The 21,318-nt window shown below is 36.6% G+C and overlaps 1 protein-coding gene and 1 pseudogene across 4 annotated transcripts in view; one reads left to right on the top strand and one right to left on the bottom strand.

Moving 5' to 3' along the window:
• RASSF6 (Ras association domain family member 6) overlaps positions 1-16,922 on the bottom strand; it is a 48,732-nt gene extending 31,810 nt beyond the window's left edge. For 2 of the 4 annotated variants that reach the window (XM_039845439.1, XM_039845437.1), the window contains exons 1-2: positions 16,161-16,451; positions 7,682-7,780 (exon numbers count right to left, since the gene is read on the bottom strand). In XM_039845439.1, the coding sequence (XP_039701373.1) occupies positions 7,682-7,746 (65 nt within the window). In that variant the 5' untranslated portion in view covers positions 7,747-7,780; positions 16,161-16,451. The other 2 variants (XM_039845438.1, XM_039845440.1) reach the window with 2 other exon arrangements.
• Positions 6,152-8,181, top strand: LOC120588197 (cystatin-A-like; annotated as a pseudogene).
• Positions 16,923-21,318: the final 4,396 nt, after the last annotated feature.

Here is a 21,318-nt window from a genome sequence, read left to right on the forward strand (position 1 = left end):
TATGCAGAGTAGATAGAACATATCTCATCATATCATTTGCTTTGCTTAACATCTTTAAACGTTTTCTCATTGCTCTTGGGATAAACCCCTTAATTCTTATCACAGTAGGTAAAGTCCTGCTTTTAGGAGATGCTTTACCCTGTGTCCTGCATCTCAGCCACACTGGGCACCTTTCCTGCCTGCTGGAACTCAAGCAGGCTCCCTGTGTTAGGGATGCTCTCCCGCTCACTCCCTTCAACTTGTGAGCTCCCTCCTTGTTCAGATGTCTAGAATCCTCTCACTTAGGCTAGGTCTTTATTCTATCCTAAGACTGGGTTCCTTTCCTTCTGGACACTTACCTCTGTTATCAGGCCTTTAGATCTGTGGTCTCAAAGTATGATTCCCAAACCAACAGCATCTATTAGACACACAAATCCTCACTCTGAGAAAGAGGTCCAGAAATCTTTGGTTCAACAAGCTCTCTGGGCGATTCTGATAAAGGCTCAGAGTCTAGAGTCTTTGAATTTAGATTTTATCAGACCTATTTAAATATATTCAGTGTATCTTGGGCAGATCTTACTGTTTTTCAAAGGACCGAAGTGATGAAATAGGTGAATGGGGGAATAAATACATTTTATTGGCAGTAACAGTCATACTGATATATTTATGACTGATGACAATATACGTTCACTGAAAAATATCTGACATAAAGACAGCTTAATAAATGGCTTTTCACACATCTGACCTTTTGTGACATAGTAACAGATGTGATATTGAATTTCTCATAATGAAAATTTATTTTCACTAGGTCGTCAAACATGGATAATGGGAATTTTAAAATAAATTTTTAAAAACAATTCCCACATAGAAAAAAATTCCTCATCCATAAAAAAAGATGGTGCCAAGCACGCCTCAAACATTTTGCCCTGGGCTTAGTTTAGAAGAAAAAATTTTCAGTGACGGTTCCCTTATCCTTTATTTAAAGACAAGAGCAGCTGCCTTCAGGAGAGTGGTGTCCTCAAAAACCTACCTGCAGGGCATGCTGGGGCACGCAGTGTTTGTTCCAGTTCCTTTGCTCCAGAGAAGACCCTGGCTGTGAACCTGGGCAAACATTGCCCTCCAGCTCTAACGGCAAGGTTGAAACAGCCACTGAACACTGGTTCTTTGTACTGAATTGTACGTACTCAGAGGTGCAGGTGGCTAGTTCCTTTGTTTCAGCAAAAGGTGCCAGCTAACATGCTTGGAAAAAAGAAACTGTTTGGAATAAAGCACTTTCTGCTAAAATCTATTACGTCATGCTAATTAAAGTTATTTACTAAAGACATGAACGCACACATGCCTTGTGGGCTGCTGTTGGAAGAGCTGCAGTCTGCAAGGGTTTGTACTAGGTTCCTAAGGAGGAGAAAAAAGTCTGTTTCCGAGGATGAAATCTGATCTGCATTCTAAAACTGAATTTGAACATTTTTCAAGCACAAGGTTGGCATTTACTTACCTCTAAAGTGCCCTGGTTTCAGCCTAGGACATAAAATGAAAGTACTTTGAAAGCAACTATATGAAACCATTTTTTTAAAAACTCAGCTCACTTAGAATATTTATCATGTGAATCAACAAAGTAGCGGTGACCCCAGGCAATGAAACAGCAAGTGGAACCTTAGTCATTTGAGCATGAAGCTAACTTATGCCAACATCCTTCATCCTTCACCCTGGGAAGTTTCTAAACTCAGAATGTTCATCCAGCAGTAAGATATAACTGTTATATTGATTATGGTGCTATTAATATTAATATCTCTTATTTTATTGATCATATGAAGTTCTTACAATACTTGCTGAAACTAAAATTTCCATTAAGCAGATTCTATTTTCCTATTAATTTCCATTATTTTTGTGTATTTCTCTGCAAAAAAAAAGTTGGTAATTCTGTCTTTTTCACTAGTAGAACAGTGGCTACTGCAGAGAGGGAGCTGAATAACTATTTGTTAAGTGAGTAAATGAACGGAGGTGTTTGCCAGATTTGTGACACATTGACTGTCGCAGGTGGTCCGTGGTATTATTATAATTTCTGGCCACTGTTTTGTAAAGATTTCCTCAGGCTCCAGGAATTCTGTTTATTTCAGGTGGTCAGAAGTCCTCAAACTTTAATCCCTTCCTTTTCTGAGCAGTGGTTCTTAGTTTTCAGTATGTATCAGGATCGCCTAATTAGTTCTGGGGAGGAGCCTAGAATCTGCATTTTTAACAAGCATCTGATTAAGAAGCAGGTGGCCCATAGACCATGTTTTGAGAACTGCTATCTTCAAGACAGATGTTTGTGTAAATGTTAGAAGATTTTACTTTGCCGCCAGGAGTTCCATCTAGTACATGGATAGTAGGGCCTGAAAGAGGCTCTGAGTTATAGAAGATAATCTACAAATCCTCAATTCAGTCTATTAAAAATATAACACAAAGTAAGGGTCACTAGAATCATAGATCCTTCTTTAGAAATATCCTCCCCAAAATATGTGGTTTCATTTTGACATATTTTACTACGGGCCAATTATAAAATGGGAAGGCATATAGGGTCTCAAATTTTGTTAGTTTTCCTTCTCCTCTTATATTCCTAATCATTAGAAAGTATAAAAATATTTTTAGAGTTAAAAAAATATTATAGAGTGCTGACTTTAAGGCTATTTCGTAGGAAAGTGATTAATACATTCTGGCTGAGAGCTACAGCTATGCTATTCAAACTAATTATTCATGTATTACTTTCATGATTTTGGTTAACTCGAAGTGTCACCTGTTGCTAATATGTTTTTAATTGACTCCTCTTTTAAGTAAATTTTTATTTCTCATGAGCAATAATGTTTGTGAAATCAAAGATTTTCTGTGTTAGTTATATTTTTCTAATATTTTTCATAAGTGTTCAAATAATAAACAATTATCTATAGTTCACCCAAAGTCATCTCATGTACCAAAGTCATCCAGGTACCCCACTTTGAGAAACAAGATGCAAAAGATGCTTAGGCCTTACCCTCAAAGGGTTTGCATTCTACCTCAGGAAACCAAGCATGTGTTATGAGACAATAAAGACAAGCCAGGAGATTTCAGCCGTTGGTGAGAGGGAAAACTCATTAGACATTTGTGGCAATAACGTTAGATTTGTTTGTACGATCAAGTAATTCTACTTCTGTGAACTAGCCCTCGTCTATTCAAAAAGTAGAGTCTTCCTGAAGGTTAAAATTAAAGGAATGATCATATTATGACATTTCTATATCACTGAATGCTACGATGTCATTAAAGTCTACTTTAGGAAGATTTTTTTTAATCGTAAGTGAAAATATTTGTGATATAATGCCAGGTGTGTAAAACAAGATACAGTATGATCTATTTTCAGATCTAATCTGAAAATAGAATTCTTAGAAGATGGTGAATATGACAAAATTAAACAGTATTTATTTTTGTCCAGAAATGAGATTATGGGTAATCTTTATTCTTTCAATTTACATGTTTCTATATTTTCTCGGCTTTTATAATTACATAAAATATAAATATGTAAAATATAATAATTTATATAAATATACTTTATAATTAAGACATAGATAATTTAAAGGACGAGTACACAAAGAATTAACACAGGCTAATTAAAATTTTACTGCGATTCAGGAAGGATTTCATGGGGAAAGTGAGGAGCTGAAACTGGGAAACAATAAAATATTACAAAAAAACCCCAAAGTTAGTAACTACCAGTATATGGAATGGGTGTCTATGTCAGTGAAAATTCTTGATTTTCATACTGTGATTACACTGGTGAACAAAAGAAGGGAACGTGATGGTCTAGGATGAGAAAGTACCATTGTCTGGTCATAGCTACCAGTGAGATTGATGTAATCTTATTAGAACTGAACTAGGAGCTCTATAAAGGTGGGAGAAAACTATTCTAAAGAGACAAGATTCAAGGACCAGAAGGAACCTAGAAAATAAAGAAAAATACATGTATACAAATAGTGGGGATTAAGAAGAATAGAAATACCCCTAAGGGCAAACAAGAGTCAGCAGGGCACAGGAGCTTCTCTATGACATTTATCTTGAGGTTTTGTCAGGGAGGAGGGGGGTCTCACTTCATGTTGACACCAGGGTGCGCAGATAGGGATCTGTAGATTGAAGTTACCTGGTGCCTGTTGGCAGTATGTTTTAATTTAATCCGAAGAGTAAGTCTAAATGTTTAAGTGAGAAAGGTCCTTGCTTCTTCAGGAATCCAGGAGGTAGAGCTGCTGTGTCACAGCTGAAGTAGACAAAGGGACAGTGGTTGTAACCTCAGAGGTTGTAATCTGAAAGGTGGGCCCAGGAGTAGTTTAGCAATGTTCTGGTGGGGGCAGATGGGAATCGTGATTTCACAAACTGAACTGAGTGATGCAGTTGAATCACAGGAAATATGTACATGGGTTTGTACATTCTTCTCTTATGCTCTGTACTTTTTCATCTCTGAACTTCCTTCCCACTGTGGTAAATTTGTTTTCTTGGCTGGGCAAACTTATACTGCACAGAAGGCATACAGGCAAAAAACAAACAAACAAACAAAAAACCCTGGTGTAGACCCAGGACTATTGTCTTTGGAGATGCCTCTTTCCCTTCCATCATTTCCTTTAGGAAGAGGCAAATGTGGTAGGGGGACCTCCTTTGGGTCCTGGGCTCTTACTCTGTACTTCACCTTCTGTTACTCTCTTGCAGGCCTCTTATCTTTCATTCACAAACTCTCCCATCTTCTTTATAGATCTACCTTGAGGCTCCTTTGCCTCCTGCTTCTCTTGCAGATTGCTCACATCCTTGTCTCATCTTTTACTTTGTCTTTTTCTCTTCCCAAACTGCCATCTTTCAGGTCCTCTCAACAATGCCCATCTCGTTACCATGTCCATCTCTTAACCTATCTCTATAATCTTTCTGTCCCTTTTTCCTTCGGTTTTATGTGAATGCTACCTTCTCTGACCTGGATTGTCAATCATCTGTACTTAATATTTTAAAAAATAAATTTCTCAGTCTTTCATTTCAATTTCCCATTTCAACTTTCCTCTTCTCCTTGTATCTCCACTAATGCTTCACTTACCTTGACATCCTCAAGTGGTATCGTTCATATATATATAATATTCCCTACTACATAACTGCTCCTTCTCTTCTCCACAGTCATGCTGCCCACTTTTCACCAAGTGTACTTTGCCTTGCCTTCTTGTTTCCTATTTTTCTTACTTAATTTCACTCTTTTCTAACCTTGCACCTATTTAGAATCTGACCATTTTTTTCTACCTTTACTGCTGTCACCTTGGTCCAAGGCACTATCATCTCTACTCTGGACTATCATCAGCTCCTCGATAGCTTCTCTGCTTCCACTCTTTTCTTCTCTTCAGTCTGATCTTAGCAGCCAGACTGATCCAGCTATTCATGTACTCAGTATCCTTCAATGACTTCTCGGGAAAGCTGAAGTCTTATAGTGGCCTATGAGACCCTCCATGTTCTGGCCCCATTATTTCTCTAACCTCATCTTCTCTTATTGTCCTTCCCACTTCACTCCCCCACACTGGCTTCCTCCACCCTTATAGGCACGTGCCTGCCTCAGGGCTATAAATTGTCTCCTTTGCTTAGATGCTCCCAGCCAGATACCTGCACTGCTTGCTCCTTCACCTCCTTTAGGTTTTTACTCTAATGTTACCACCTCACTGAGGATTTCTCTGGCTATCTTTTATGAAAATATGAAGATACATGATGCCTGAAATTGCAGATAGTACTGAACCCTATCTATACTATGTTTTTTTCTATACATACATACATACCAATATACATACATACATACCAATAATACAGTTTAATTTATAAATTAGCAATTTCATGGATAGAAGATTCATTCCTACCATAGATCTTAGCAACCTCAACATACAATTTTTTTTCTTTCCTAATTAAGTAAAGAACTTTCACCTTTACACTTAAGGGAAGCACTATGGCTTCTCTTTGGCACACCTGAATTCTCAGCATCACTACTCTAGCCTTTTGGGGCCATTATTAAGTACAATAAGGGTTACTTGAACACAAGCACTGTGATATCATATCAGTCTATCTGATAACCAAGACAACTACCAAGTGACTAATGGGTAGGAGCCTCTATAGCGTAAGCATAGAAAATTCACGTCTCAGGCAGGATGGAGAGGGATGGTGGGATTTTATCACGCTCTTCAGAGTGATAACTTATGAATTATTTATTTCTTGAAGTTTCCAGTTAATATTTTCAGACCATAGTTGACTGCATATAACTAAAATTACAGAAAGTGAAAATGTGGATAAAGGAGGACTACTGTATTTCCCTTTTAGGAGGCAACCCGATGAGTGTAAGGGTTTTGCTTGGTTCATTACTGAATGCTCAAGATCCAGAAGAGTTAATAAGTATTTGAGGAATAAACAAATAAATGTATTATCCTTTACTTTATGTCTTCTTCCTATCTCTTATACTTTATGCTATCCTCTATCTTTAAATCCATTTTAAACCATATTTTTCCCTCTGCTTTCCTATTTCCAAACATTGCATCATTTACATCCACTTCCTTCTCTCGTTTATTTGCCTTTGTTTCTCTTCCTTGTAAGACATGGGTCATGTTCCAGTGCCACTTTTTTTCTTACCATTTCATCTTCCCCCTCCTTGGTTTCTGCTCTAGATCAGTGAGGTTCAGTTGTCACCTTTATTCTTATGATTTTCAAATCTATACTCTATTATTTGCAAAGCGACATAAAATGCTATTTGCTATGTACAAGGAAACAGCTATGGGATCATTTCGGATCATTTCAATTCCAGTACCCTGCCCAGCAAAGAATTAGTTAGCTAAAATGATGTCAGGAGGTTTAACTGAAGCCAAACCTGCCACTCCAGAAATCCAGGAGATTGCTAATGAGGTTAAACACAGCTCGAAGGAAAAATAAATGAGACTTAGGAAGAATTTGAAGGTGTAGAATACAGAATTCAAATGATTGCTGGAATAAATTACTACATCAAGGTGTGAGCAGATCTTAATAGTTATATTCGCATGAAAATATTCAAAGCTCTTCCTCAACAAAATCAATCTTTGACACTTACTTGTTACCAGACTTACAAAAGCAAAGACAATGAGTTGATGGGCTTTTGGCAGCATGTTCCAAAAATGGTCTGATTCCTTCCACTGGCTACAGATTAATGATATCTGCTAATGAATGCAACTATCAATAAAGAAGCATTCCTTTTTAAATAAATTAATTTCCTCAAAGAAAACAGATGTGGACTTTTGCCAAATAGTGCAAACCAAACGTTATGAGGGAAAAAGTAAAAATGAAGTATGTCTTGAGGACAAAGGAGAAGAAGAGAGGACAGGAAAGCCTACATTGAGCTTGTAGGCTAATTCTTTGGATACATCGTTTACAAGTAGACTTAGATCCTTTACCTAATGCTGCTCCTGAGAACTGTGCCAACTATTAAAACAGAAGTTTAGTTTTTAGTGAAATTAGACCACTATTTATGAAATATGAGTGATTGTTCCATGAAAGGCTATGGTTTAGCAGTCTTTAGAAACATGTTTATTCACTTCTTATTCTGTGTCTCAACTGTTAATTCATATTATTGATTTTGTCTATAATATACCATGCTTAGAATGACAGCACTGGGGTATAATCCACAAATGACTGGCGAATAGAATAACATATAATACAGGTATATAGTTACCCGGTAATGAATGTCCTTTCATTGATGAAGATCCAAGAAGAGCAGTGATAAGCCATCATAGTCATCTTTCCTCTCTTCTTAAGATCATCTGAGGATACCCTAAAACATTAGAATAATATTAATGGCATGCTCCTGTGTTGCATTCATAAGTTAGTTTCTGACTTAAATTGAACTTTTTTGTTAGGCCTCCAGTGTGTAAAAGTATTTTGGGGAAGTTTATAAATAGTGTTTCATGTATGTGAGTGAAGGTTGGGTTGGGAAAGAAAGGAAAGAGAAAATCTTTTTTACCATGTGCCTTCTACGGGTCTTACACTCTGTGTGTGAGCATTTTGTAGATCTTACCGCATTTAATCCTCAGACCATCTCAGCAAGGTATGGGTGTTATTACCTCCATTTCAAACACTTAGTAAGTAGTGGAACAGATAATTTGAAGCAAGGCCTGAATGTCTTCAAGAACTCTACTTTTTTTTTTTTTCCACCATCATTGTTTTTGCAGTTTGGAAAGGTAATACAGATTAAAATTTTTTGATTTTCTATAAATTGGTCCATTCTAAGATTCTTTTCACGAATTTTTTTTTTATGTCTAAGGAAATTAATATTGAGGATATATGAGATATTCCCCAAATTTTTTATTGTAAGAAAATAAACTTAGAGTTCAGAGTTTTAACCATAATTCATTTTGAGTGAGTTTCTAAACAGCATCCTCTAAACCTCTTTTTCATAATTGTTCATAAGATAATTTGTTTTGAGAACAAGTAATAATGTGTTGAGTCCTCTGTCCCTCTGTACCACCTCCACCCCAACCCATATAAGTTTTAAGATGTTTAGGTGTTTTCCTTTGTTCTTATTACTCAAAATTCATTTTATTTATTTTGATATCATCTTTTATTTTTAAATTAAAAATTATATTCTTCATATAAATTAGGGAAAATAATAGTAAAGGAAAAGGAACGTATAACTTAATTTTGACAACCTCTAAGGAAAGATAATAAAAAGGACATATAAAGAAATATTAGAAAAACTGCAAATATACAACTCAATATACGGTCTTCCCCTTGGTAGTCAATTTGAGAGACTGACAACTGTGGGATAGAGAAGCAAAGAGAGAGAAAGGCAGACGGGGGCAGAGCACTATCTCTATGAAAGTACAATACAAACCGCAATGTTGGCCCATGATTAACGCTAATGATTTGAAAAATTTATAAATGAAATCCTAGATCAAAGTTATGCTGATAATTACTTTACGGTCAACAGCTACATTAGCTACATTCTTGGTAATAAATGCATCCAGTATGTTCAAATTTGAAATTACTCCTATAATAAAGAATTTATTTCTGAATTTTTAGTATTTGATTTGGAATACACTCTAAGGATTTTTTTTTTTCATTTTTAAATTTATCCACAGTTCTGATACTACCAGAGTTTAGTGATTTAAAAGTTATCCTCCTAGTTCATCTCTCTATAAATGCACAGATGTGCTTGGGGTGTTTGAAGCTGCTGTTTCCTGCCGCAGAGCTTACCTTGTATTGAGAAGCATAAAAAGAAGAAAAAAAAAAAGAGAAGTTGCATGAGAAATTCTGCCTGGCTGGAATAATGTTTCTGAAACCTTGTTGGTTTTATATTTTATAGTAAAATTCCAAGAAATTCATGAAAAAAAAAATTAGATGTCTTGCTGTTATTACATTTTAAAATAAAATTTCCAGAGACTTATGGAAAAAAAATTCAATTTTAAACTTCTGCTTACTTAGCAGCTCAGTGTTATTTTCTTTAAGAAAATATTAAATTCCCAAAGGCTTCTATGATACAAAAAGAGGCCTTTTGCAATCCTTGAAATTTTCTTGGCAACAAGGGTATACAAGATAGCTGCAGTAGAGAAGAGAACCTAGGGCAGTGTTTGAAGGCGTGAAGAAAAGAAGAAACTACTATGTAAACTGAGAAACTACAGAATCAGTGGCCCAAGGCAAGGAAGGGTGGGTCAATTTGGTAAGCCTGTTTTTCTAAAATTCTAAAAAGAATTTTCTCCTGTATGATTCTGTGTAAAGAAACATATTCTTTCTATTATAGAAACTCAATCTAAACTGACTGAACCCTGCCCAATCTCGCAAACACAATTTTATATTTCTAGGCAGCTAAAATCAAGCTTGGACATGCAGGATTGATTAAGTGTGATGTAACATCTTTTAAGTCTCCTTCGGGGTCTGGAAACTGTGGTTAGACATGAATAATATCTTCCTTTATGTTTTCATATAAATGGCATTAAGGTGAGACCAGAGATTAAGTATAATAATTTCTAGTCATTCCATTTGGCAGAAATTGAGTATTTAATTACTATTGCTTCAAGCCTATGCAATCATAAGGAATATAGCCAGAATAAAAAGGTAGGCTAAAAAGAAAGGACCCATTTTTTTTTTTTTTTAATTTAAAAGAAAGATTTTCTCCTTTCCCATCTGAATCTGATTATTTTAGTGAAAAACATTTCATGTCCTCTTTCTCCAGGAGAATATCAATCTGTAAAATCAAACACACTAACAAACAAAAAGGAAATAAAGAAAAAGAAAGAAAAAAGAAAAGAAAATCTATTCTCACAAAATTCCCAAAGCATATTTTTCCTTATAGCACATTGATAGTTGGAAATTACATAATCTATGTGATAGCTATGAGTGCATCTCACCAGGCATACTGAATAGTCTCTAAGCTGAATGCCTGACTAGTTTCCTTTTATGCTTTCACCATTCTGATCTCATATCATCTTCTCATCCACAAACTTTCCTGGGATCTTATTCTTAGAAAAAACAGCCCACGTCCCTTAACCTGACATTCAGACTTTCTGCAATTCCACTCAAACCTACCTTTTCAAACTCAAAATTGAAGTTTTCTTTAACACCAGGCCTTCTAGTCTAATGGAATCTCTACCATCGAGTCTCTCCTTACCAGTTCTCTCCCACAAAAGGGCCCTCCTCACTGCAGGTCCAGGTTTCTGCTTCCTTATGGTCCTTATATAGTGGGACCTTATCGAATCTCCCATAGCCTATTATCTACACTGCTGTAATGCCATTTTCTGCATTCCACTTTGCATTGGCATTATTGATTTATGTCTTTTCTCCTTTTCTACTCATAGTCTTTTTCTCAAAGAATGTTGCTCCTCTGGTTGGGTATGTCATCCTCTCTGATAGTACATCATCTGGAAGAAAGAGATATCATGGAGAGGACTCCTGCCGGAAGGGACAGAAGCTCAACAAATCAGACAAATTAACTCTGTAGGTCAGAAGCTACATGAGCATTTTAAGCTGCCTTGGGACAGAGACATGACATACTCCATGAGCCCAACGAATCCCAGTTACTCATTCACAGGCTTTGGTGTAGGTTGTTTGGTTACACAGCCCTTGCTCTTGGTTCTAAAACCTGAGACTTTCCCCTAAATTGAGTCATTTGAACCACCCACAAAAAGAGTTATTGATGCACCCTAGTGAGATTGCCCCATTGGTCACCTTGCTGCCTAAACACAAGTTTCTCCCTCCTGGATCCAGATTATTTATCATCTATTCCTTTAATTTACCCCTCCTCGTATCTCTTTTCCCCCATTTCAGCAGTTCATTTTCTCTCCTTATTTTCTCCACCTCTTAACAGCTTTTGACAAGGTTGATTGTTTCCTCTTTTTGAAACACTTTTTTTTCTTAAAGCTTTTGAAACAAAGCAGCAACCATAGCAAAATAAAACCGTGCCTTATTTTTTTCGCTGTCTCACAGCCTTCTTTGCCAGCTCTTCCTCTATATGATCACAAAATGCTGGCTTGTTCTAACAGTCTGTCTTTGGCCATCCTCTCTTCTGTATCTACACTTTCTTCCAGGTAATCTAATCCTCTGCAGCCCAGCCTTTCTGCTGAGCTCCAGACTCATGGTCATTACCTACTCAGTCTCTGTTTGGGTGTCTAACAGGCATCTCAATATCAACATGACCAAAACAGAACCACTGACCTTATCCCAGGCTCCAGAATTCCCTCTTCCACAATTCTTTCCTATCTGCCCAATTAGGCACCAAAAAACTAAGACTCAGTCTTATTTTTAACTCCTTCATTGTAACCAGATTCCAATCCAAAAGTAAGCTCTATTGATTGTACCTTAATATGTAACCTGAACTCAAAAGCTTCTATTTCCAAAGATACTACTCTGAGCCAAGCCAGTACCATCTTTCTCCTGGATTATTGCATCAGCCTCCTGACAGGTTTTTCCGAATCCCATTGTGACCAGTATTCCATTCTCCACACAGGATCAAGGATGGTAACTTTAAAGATCAAATCAGATGTGGTCATCCCATGATTAAAACCTGGCAAAGACTTCCAAGAGTGATATAGAATAAAATATAATCTCCTTACAATCGCTCATAATGTCATGTCAATATCTTCAGTATTCACTCCCTTCATTATTTTCTTCATTGATTCCATTTCATTTACAGTGGTCTTCTTTCTGATTTTCAATCACTCCCTGAGCTCATTCTCCTAGAGATTTATACTTGCTGCTCCTCCTACTTGAAGTGTTCGTCCTTCAGACATGGCTGCCTGTTTCCCATCATGCAGGTCTCAGTCCGAGTGTCTCTTCTGTCAGAAGTCTTCCCCAAGCAAGTCTCAATCAGTCACTATCATATTACTTTCATCTAATTGTATATCAAGATCTGAAAGATCTTATTTATTTACATTGTCAGTCTTCCCTAACTACAACAGGAATTTCTTATAATAGGAGCTTTTTAAATGTACTTGTGTACATCCAGCTCTTAGAATTTTGCTTCAAACATGGAAAGAATTCAATTAATTTTTGTTGAGTGACTGACTAAATGTAAAGTTGAAGATGTGGTCCACAGAATTAAGTACTATTTATATAACTTTTCTTGATCTCATAGTTAACATGATATTCTAGATGAGACTAGAAGTTGAAATGAAGAACCACCAATGGAAGCCTCTTACAAGAAAAAAGTGTAAATTGACTGTGATGGGCTAAAGAATCATTGCAGCAGCTTCCTGACTGGTTCCCTATTTGTATTCATTTTTTAAAAAATAGCTGAAGTATCATTAAAGATGGCAAACACTATTGTAAACTTTTGATCTATGTCGAAGCAAGTCAGAAGATTTCAGATGAGATTAAGGATTTCAAAACATGGAAAGAATACATTATTCTCTGATCTTAAGAAGAAAGACAGTTGAATTGAATATATAGAAGAAAATAAACAGAATAAAATTTTTTAGTGGTTACCAGAGGGTGGGGGGAGAGGAGAGGAGGGAGGTAGACGGGGTAAAAGTGGTTAAATATGTGGTGACAGAAAGAAATCTAACTATGGGAGGCAATAGTTAATAAATAAATTAAATAAACTAAAAAAATTTAAAAATAAAATTTTCTTCCTTTTTATAAAAAAGTTTTTTTTTGTTCATAAGCAGTATGCACTAATTGAATAAGAAATAATATTGACCGAATCTAAAATATGGCTAAACAAAATATTCCAACAGTCTCAATACCTGAAAGATAACAATGTGATTTGGTAAGTCTCATTTTATTATTAATTGCTGAAGTGAGAAATGGACCTATGGTTTCCCATCTCCATTCCTGTTAAGCATGACTCACAGCAAATTAAAACCTGGTAGGGCCCTCATGAATATCTTTTAAACTATAAGACTTGGTGGATTCAAGAGTCTGAGCTAGCTTCCTCAAAGAACTCAAGAGGAGGATAACAGAGGTCATAATTAGCAGAGATGGAGAGGGTGTATGAAAACAGGAAATACTACAGGTCTAGAAGCCTAGAAATCTTACTTTGGATGTTCACTGTTATTTTGGTAGAATATAATAAACTATGATTTGAGGAAGAAGACGATTGTTACAAATCTATATACTTTACTGGGAAAATCATACACGGCTCTCCAGTCCTGGGGCCAGAGCTTATTGACCTTGATTGTGTATAAAAAAAAAAAGGCTTTTATTTAATAAGTATGGTTATTTACTTTTTTATTTTGTCCAGAGTGGAGCTCAAAAGATAAGAATTAGATAGGTCAGCAATTAAGTCTTGGAAAAATAAATAGTCCTAGAAGTACTAGGTAGAGTTAAGATCACTTAGGCCTAGGTGACTCAGCAAGGAGGAGAGGATACTAGGAAGGTAGAATTGATCTGAGCAGGCAGATGCAATCAGGAGCCTGAGAAAGCAGAATGGGAGCATTGAGTGTGCGGGTGGCACTGGGACCTGAGAGCATCAGAGAGCATCCGTGTTTTGCTTCCCTGCTCTGTACGCTGCCTGGAAGTGGGCTTGCCCTCACTGGCCAGTTACTTGAGGGAGGACACAGGAGGGGAGAGGAATCCAAGGCCCAATTAACTCAAATACTATTTTGACTGCAATTGGAAAAGTTAACAATTTCTTAATCACAGTTGGTTCTCGTTCTCCCTCCCTCTCTCTTTCTCACTCTACCAAAACATTTAATAGTTTATCATAAAATATTATATGCATTAGAAATAGTAGGAAAATATATGTATAATAAAACAGACTTTAACCTGGAAGATATACCCCCAGTTATGTGGTTAAATAAATTAACTTCAAATTAATCTCAAATATGGTTAAGTAGATTTATCTCAATTGAGGTTACTCTGTGTTTAGACATATTCCTATTAAGAAATATAAAATCAAATAACTTGGTTTAAGAAGCCTTAACAATATCTATTCGACCCAAAGGCATATTTCTTCTTTGAAAAACTATTCAGTAAAGAGAGGTACTATTATTTATTCTAAATGGATCTGATTCTTTTATAAGTTTTTAGCTAAATTACATTAAATGTAATCAAACCCTAGAGGACAATAATATGGTAAAGTTCAGTTACGTTGGCTTTAGAATTCTATCCACAATTCTCCAGTCAATAGCCAATTATAAGTACACTGGAGAATTTAACTCTGCAATTTGAAAAAAGAATCCATTAAAATAATAATGATCAAGTTAAGATCAACTGTAAGGCATCTAAATGTTTTATTGTAAGAAAGTAAAAAGATAAAATGTCATCATTGGAAATACTTTGCTGATCACACCTACTAAGTTTGTCCCTTCCTCAACGGTATCAACATTAATACAACTAACAGCAATATTAATAAAAGTGCCCTTTAAATGAAATTCCATTAAATAGGTTACTTCCTTACCATTTAAGAGGCGAAGACCAACAAAACACAGGTATCATAGTTTTATAGTTCTTGACTCTCAACACAAATGAAAGTCTACATCACTTCAATATAAACAATACAATATGTGCTACAATATAAAGGTGTGGACTTTATGGTCTAATTTTCTCAAAGTTATTCGAGGGCAATCCCTCTTATAAAACTCAAATGTCGTGGGTTCCACAATATGAAATTGTGTGTAACTCTCTTACTAAAAAAAACAGATTAACATAAATGTGATTTTTCCAAAGTAAAAGTGATTGAGTATCAAGAAAGTTTGAATATGCCACCATGTGCTCTATTTGAAAAGTGGTATGAAGCCAGATAACTTTATTGCTACTCAGAGAGGTAATGCTTTGCCCACTTACCATCTGCTCATGTGTCCTGGATCCCCTCTCTGGAAATCAGTTTAACTCTAGTACATCCACACTGACTGGTCTCCCTAGTTCAGCTCACGCTTCCTGATCTGGCCCTTTAAGCAGAGCTGCTTATTCCTTAATGTTAACAGGAGGTACCAGTTACAGAATATTTGCTAAGTTCTTAATTCCCATCACAGCCCTATTAGCAAATCCTGTTAGGATGCTTGTTTCATAGATGACAAATTGAGGCTAGGATAGGTCAAGTAACTTGCTAAATAACTTGTAAAGCCAGGATTTGAATCCTGCTTCAGTATTTGTATCCTTAACTCATGGGATCTCATTTCATTAGTTATGATCAATCTTTCTTTCTTTCTTTCTTTCTTTCTTTCTTTCTTTCTTTCTTTCTTTCTTTCTTTTCTTTCTTTCTTTCTTTCTTTTTTTTTTTTTCAACAACTTTCTTTTCTTTCTTTCTCTCTTCTCTCTCTCTCTCTCTCTCTCTCCTCCCCTCCCCTCTCTCCTCTCTCTCTTCTCCTTCTCTCTCACCCTCTCTTTCTCACCTTCTCTCTCCCTCCCTTCCTGCCTGTTTTAGTGTGGTCTTATATCAGAAATCCTTTTCATTTTGGGGAGTGGTGGGGGCGGGGTGGTGGTGAGGGGAATGTCTCTGTCACTTTGTGGAAACAAAAAATGTTTATCTGAGCCATCAATTAAAAAGCCCTTTTGTGTCTGCTGATTCAGTACAATATCGTAACCATGAGAACACTCAGAGAAAGAAGGATGTCATGCGGGAGCCTAGTATCTTTGCAAGAGTGAGCACAATTCCAGGTAAAGTGCTCATTCAGCTATTTCCCTTGAGGAAAAGGGAGGAGGGGCTACGTCCATACTAACCTCCAGGCCCTTGCCTCCCCCGACTCCTTCCCGCCTTTTCCCGCTTCCCACTTGCTTACCTTGGTCAGGAAAAGGTACTGTGAGAAAATCAAGAGGGAAAGTAATGTCCGGGTTTCAGGCTGCTGTGATACAGGTACACACTCAGCTTGGCTGCTTATGGATTCTACTTTCTAATAACATGTCCTCAACTTGACCTCGGGGAGTGGGTTAGAGGAGTTCTTTATCCAATCCCCACTTTTCACCTGTTATTCATACTGTCAGCAGAAGGAGCCTTTTTACCGTAGTTGTTGGGCTGAACTTGCTTCGGAGAGTTTGTCCCCCTGCTTGGTCACAAACTGATTGTCTGAAAGTCAGCGCTCACTCACCTGTCTCGGAGGTCTGTGCCAAGTGTGGGAGGAGGGGCACACGCGGCTCACCTGACCGAGGCTGGGGCTCTGCTCCTGGCAGTGCCCCTCCACACGCAGGGTCATCAAGCACAAGAAGCTGTTAATTATTACTCCTTTTTGCCACCGCAGGGAAGTGTCAGAAACCTGAGCCACTCCCTGCGCCTCAGTGCATGTTGGGAGTGTTTACTTTCTTTCTTAAGAGCAGCTGATAGGAACACTCCTTTGCTCCTTGTCACATATCTTGAGGAGAAGTGAATTGACATTCTGGTTAACATTTTAACCACTGAATTGGACAGATTCTAATCTCTACTATCTAGATTATAGAGAAATATTCTATGTAAGAAATGACAGCAATTATGACTGAATGTCATTTTTCACCTGTCTTTTAAAATTTTTCTCTTTCAATTAGAAATTTCATGATTTTCTTTTCCTGTTCCCCACCACCACCTCTTTTGCCCGCCAGCACCTTTTCACTCAAGACAGTGCTTCTCAGACCTCAGGGCACACCAGAATCCTAATATAACTTGCTAAACCCATATACCTGTAGGCCTTGGCACCTATGCGACTCTGATCTAGTAGGTCTGGGGTAGGCTACTGGCATCTGTATTTTTTTTTATAAGCTCCTCAGAAGAATTTGGTAGACATCAAAGTGTTAAAACGTTGTAGTAAAGTATAAATGAGGAAATGAATAACAATTTAGTTGTTACCTATTGAATTGGATTTGGAGATTTTGCTTTTCCTTACTACCTCCAATTTCAAAAAGTTAACTAGACCTGTTGTGATCATTTTGCAATATATACAACCATCAAATCATTATGTTGCACACCTGAAACTAATATAATTCATACGTCAGTTATACCCCAGTTTCTAAAGAAAAGAATGGATAAAGGCATTGACACAGAAAAAACAAAAAAAGAAAGAAAGAAAAAGAAAGGAGGAAGTCACCTAAGACTTAGAAACCCTCAGATTTTGGAGATTTTGCTTTTCTTTACTACCTGCAATTTCATGTTTTTATTTACACACACACACACACACACACACAAATTTCCCAGTCTTGTTGATAATTTTTTAAAGGTTATTTTTCAAGTATAAATCTTAGAGCCCTCGAAAGGAATTAAATACTGTTGCAATGAGTTTAGTAGGCAGAGTTGATTTCTGGTGTCCTGTGTGTTCAAGCATCAGATTCACAGACTGATCATCACTAAAGATTTTCAGATTAGATGTTCAATAGATATAGTATTTTAAGGGTTCTATATGTTCAAAAAGTCGGCCAGTTTATTTTAGTTTATTTGGGATATACAGAGATCAGAAGGAATAAAATTTTCCATTCTTTGGGCTATTTTAATAAACTGAACAGAATTAGTCAAATGGCCTTATTGGGTAACAATAAAAATTTCTATCACCTCATATGTGAAGACAATGTGACTTGGTGTTACTTGTGGGTATTAGTTTGATTGCCATGTTGGCACTACACCCCCCTGCCAGTATGGGCTGACCTTTGAATGATGACTAACAGACCTGCAGTGTCTATAGCTCCTAGGCTCTAGAATGTCTTTGTTCAGATCCAAGCTCTACCTCCATTGTCTGCACTCTGCGGGGGTCTTTTATTTATTAGTCTCAGGGCAACTTGTTTGGCATTTTTTTTTTTTCTGCAAGCCTCCTGGAAAGTTTTATTCCAATTATTGATTTGCAACTTGTTTCCTTTAGTTGGAGGCTCACTGACTCCTTTTGTTTTTGAGTACTTACTCTTTTATAAACATGCAATTTTTATTTTGTAATATGAAAATACATAAGTACACATGTATAATGTGGAGAATTTAAAAAACAGGAATGTAGATGAAAAAGATCACCTACAATTCCGTCTCTCAAATATAGTTACTGTAAATAATTTGGTGAATGTCTTTATTGACATAGTTTCTCTGTGGGTATTTATCAACATGCTACTACATTTGGCTTATTGTTTTATAACCTGCTTTTATCACAGAACATATTATCAACAATTTACCATTTGTCAGTTAGTTTTTTTTTTTCTGCAATGTGATTTTAACTAGCTGCAGTATATTACACAATATGAATATACCATTATTTGGTTCATCAGTCCCTTATTGTGAAAATTTATATAACTATATACAACACTGCAGTAAATGTTTATAACTATACACAACGATGATTATGCCTTTTAGCTTCATTCAACAAATGAAGTTGCCAAATGAAAGAGAATGACATTTTTAAAGAATTTCGCTCAAAACAAAGTGTCAGTGTTATACTCTTAGGGTAACTCCTGGATTATTATTCTTCTTTTGAACATTTACTCATTTGAAAGCTAAAAAGAAAACACACATTCTATTTTAAAATATGTACATTATAGATTATCCATAAGATTGAACTTTTTCTTTAGACATCCTGTATTTCTGGGTTTTTGTTTTTTTTTTTTTTTGGTTTATTGTACTTTTTGTTCATCTTTTCTGTATTGATTTATAAGATCTCTTTATATAATTAAAGACAGCAACTCTTCATCATATATGCTGTGACTACATTTCCCAGTATTGTTTGCCTTTTAGTTTGCTTATAGTAGAGTTTTGACATAAAAAATTTAAACATTTAGTCAATCCATTAATATTTTTCTTTATTGCTTACATCTCAGTGTTAAAAAGCTTTCCCATTCTTAAAATATACATATATTTTCCTTCTAGCTTATTTGTTTAGCTATTACTTATTTATTAAATTTCAACATTTCAACCCATCTGGACTTTATGATATTAAAAACTGAGATATTTAAATCTAACTTAATTTTTAAAATTATTAAGCTATTAACCGAGTAGCATTTATTAAATAATTATAGATTATAAACTCCACAAGGCAAGTGCTGTATCTTATTCTCTATTTTATCCCTAAAGCTTAGTACAGTGACTGACAGGATCATGGTTGCTCAGGCCAAATGCTGAATACAGTCACTTTTGAGTTCCTTTGTCTCCTCCTTCCATTTCCCACAAGCACCGATGTTGCATCTTAGCCTCTGCATAGCCACTGCCCTCTAGCTTAGGCCAGCATCACTTCTTGCTCAGATACTACAGATGACCTCCTAATTGGTACTGCCTCCACTCTTGTCCCACTACAGTCTATTTTCCTTCACCTGTAGCCAGCATAGTCTTCTACAAACAAAAATCAGGTAACAATACCACCTCTGATTTCTTTTACTGAAAGGACTCCCCTTCTTCCCCCAATACACACACTCTTTGACCTTACTGCTTGTCTGCTTCTGACTATTGACTCTATACTTACTGCCCTGTTTTGAATTTTGTTCCTGGAACAGACCAAGCTGTTCCTGACTCACTGCCTTCACACTTGGTACAGTCTCTGCTAAGAAAGCTCTGTTCTTGTCACAGCCGGTTTCTTTTAACTTTTCTGGTTTTTTTTTCCCCCCTAAATATTTCTCTTCAGAGAGGCATTCCATGACCGTTCGATCCAAGTAAGGCCTCCAATCTTTATCACAGTCCCCTGTTTTATTGTACTAATGGAAGTTATCACTATATGAATGTATTTTACAGTTCTGTTTATTATTGAGTGCATATTTGTTGTTTTGAGGGACCTGTTTATTTCACCCTTCTTTGCATTAAAACATAAGCTCTAATAGAATAGAGACTGTGACTTCTAGGTTCACTACTCTGTCCTCAGTTCCTAGAAGAATGCCAGGCCCATGTAAGAAACTTAAGAAACATTGGCTCATGAACAAATAATGGTGGTTTAATAAATATGTGTTGAGTAGATAAATATATATTTTTCTTGATTCGAAAGAACATTATTATCAAATACTAAGCACAAATTTTCTTGATTATCTTAACCTTGTAATGCTAAAGATAGTTGCTCACTATAGAATAATAATGATTTAGTTTATATTTAGTATTTTCATCATTTACTATTGTCATTGGCAATTTCTCCTAGACCAGCAGGCAAATCTGTAATCAGGAAGTTATAAACTCCATGAGGCAAGTACTATGTACAGAGCTTTCGTAGCAGAGGCAGTACCAAGTGCCAAGGCAGTGAGGCAGGAACAGCTTAGTCTGTTCCAGGAACAAAATTCAAAACAGAGCAGTAAGCAGAGTTGATAGCCGGGAGCACACAAGCAGTAAAGTCAAAGAGTATGTGTGTTGGTGGCGGAGTTGATGACTTCAGGCCCAGGGGAGAAAGGCTCTTAAAAATAGATATTTTTCTTGTTTAATGACTTCTTTGAGGGCATTGGAGTGAGTGCTGGATTGACTGCCATAATGGTTTTGATTTTCCTGACTTCTGGTATCGTTCAGAAGGGTTTTCCTACAGTAGTTCTGGGCTTGGCCATGTGACCTATTTTGATCAATGGCTCAATACCAAGTGTTATAAGCAGAGGCTTGAAACTCAGTTGTGCACTGGAACTTACTCTCTAAACAAGCCTGGGCTGGCCTGTGGGATGATGAGACCCTCCGCCCAGTTGTCCCATTACCCGAGCTGACAGCTTAAAAGCAGAGCCACTAAGCTAACCTGTAGCTGACTAAAGACCCACAAATGAGTTCAGCTGAGAATAGCAGAACTGCCCAGATGAGTCCAGCCCAAAGTGCCAACCACAGAACTATGAGTTACAGCAATGGCTGTTGAGTTAAGCCACTAAATTTTGGTGTGGTGTTTTAGAACAAAGGCTAACTGATACATCTGGTGTGTTTTTCTCACACAAACCTCTGAGAGCACACAAACACACAAATGTGCATACACACCGATATATTGTTAAATGGAAAGCAAGAGAGACCCTTGCATCACAATACGTTCCTACCACAATTCTGCTTCGAGGATGCAATGAACC

The sequence above is a fragment of the Pteropus medius genome, unplaced genomic scaffold, assembly GCF_902729225.1.
Source record: "Pteropus medius unplaced genomic scaffold, Ma_sr-lr_union100, whole genome shotgun sequence".
NCBI lineage: Eukaryota > Metazoa > Chordata > Mammalia > Chiroptera > Pteropodidae > Pteropus > Pteropus medius.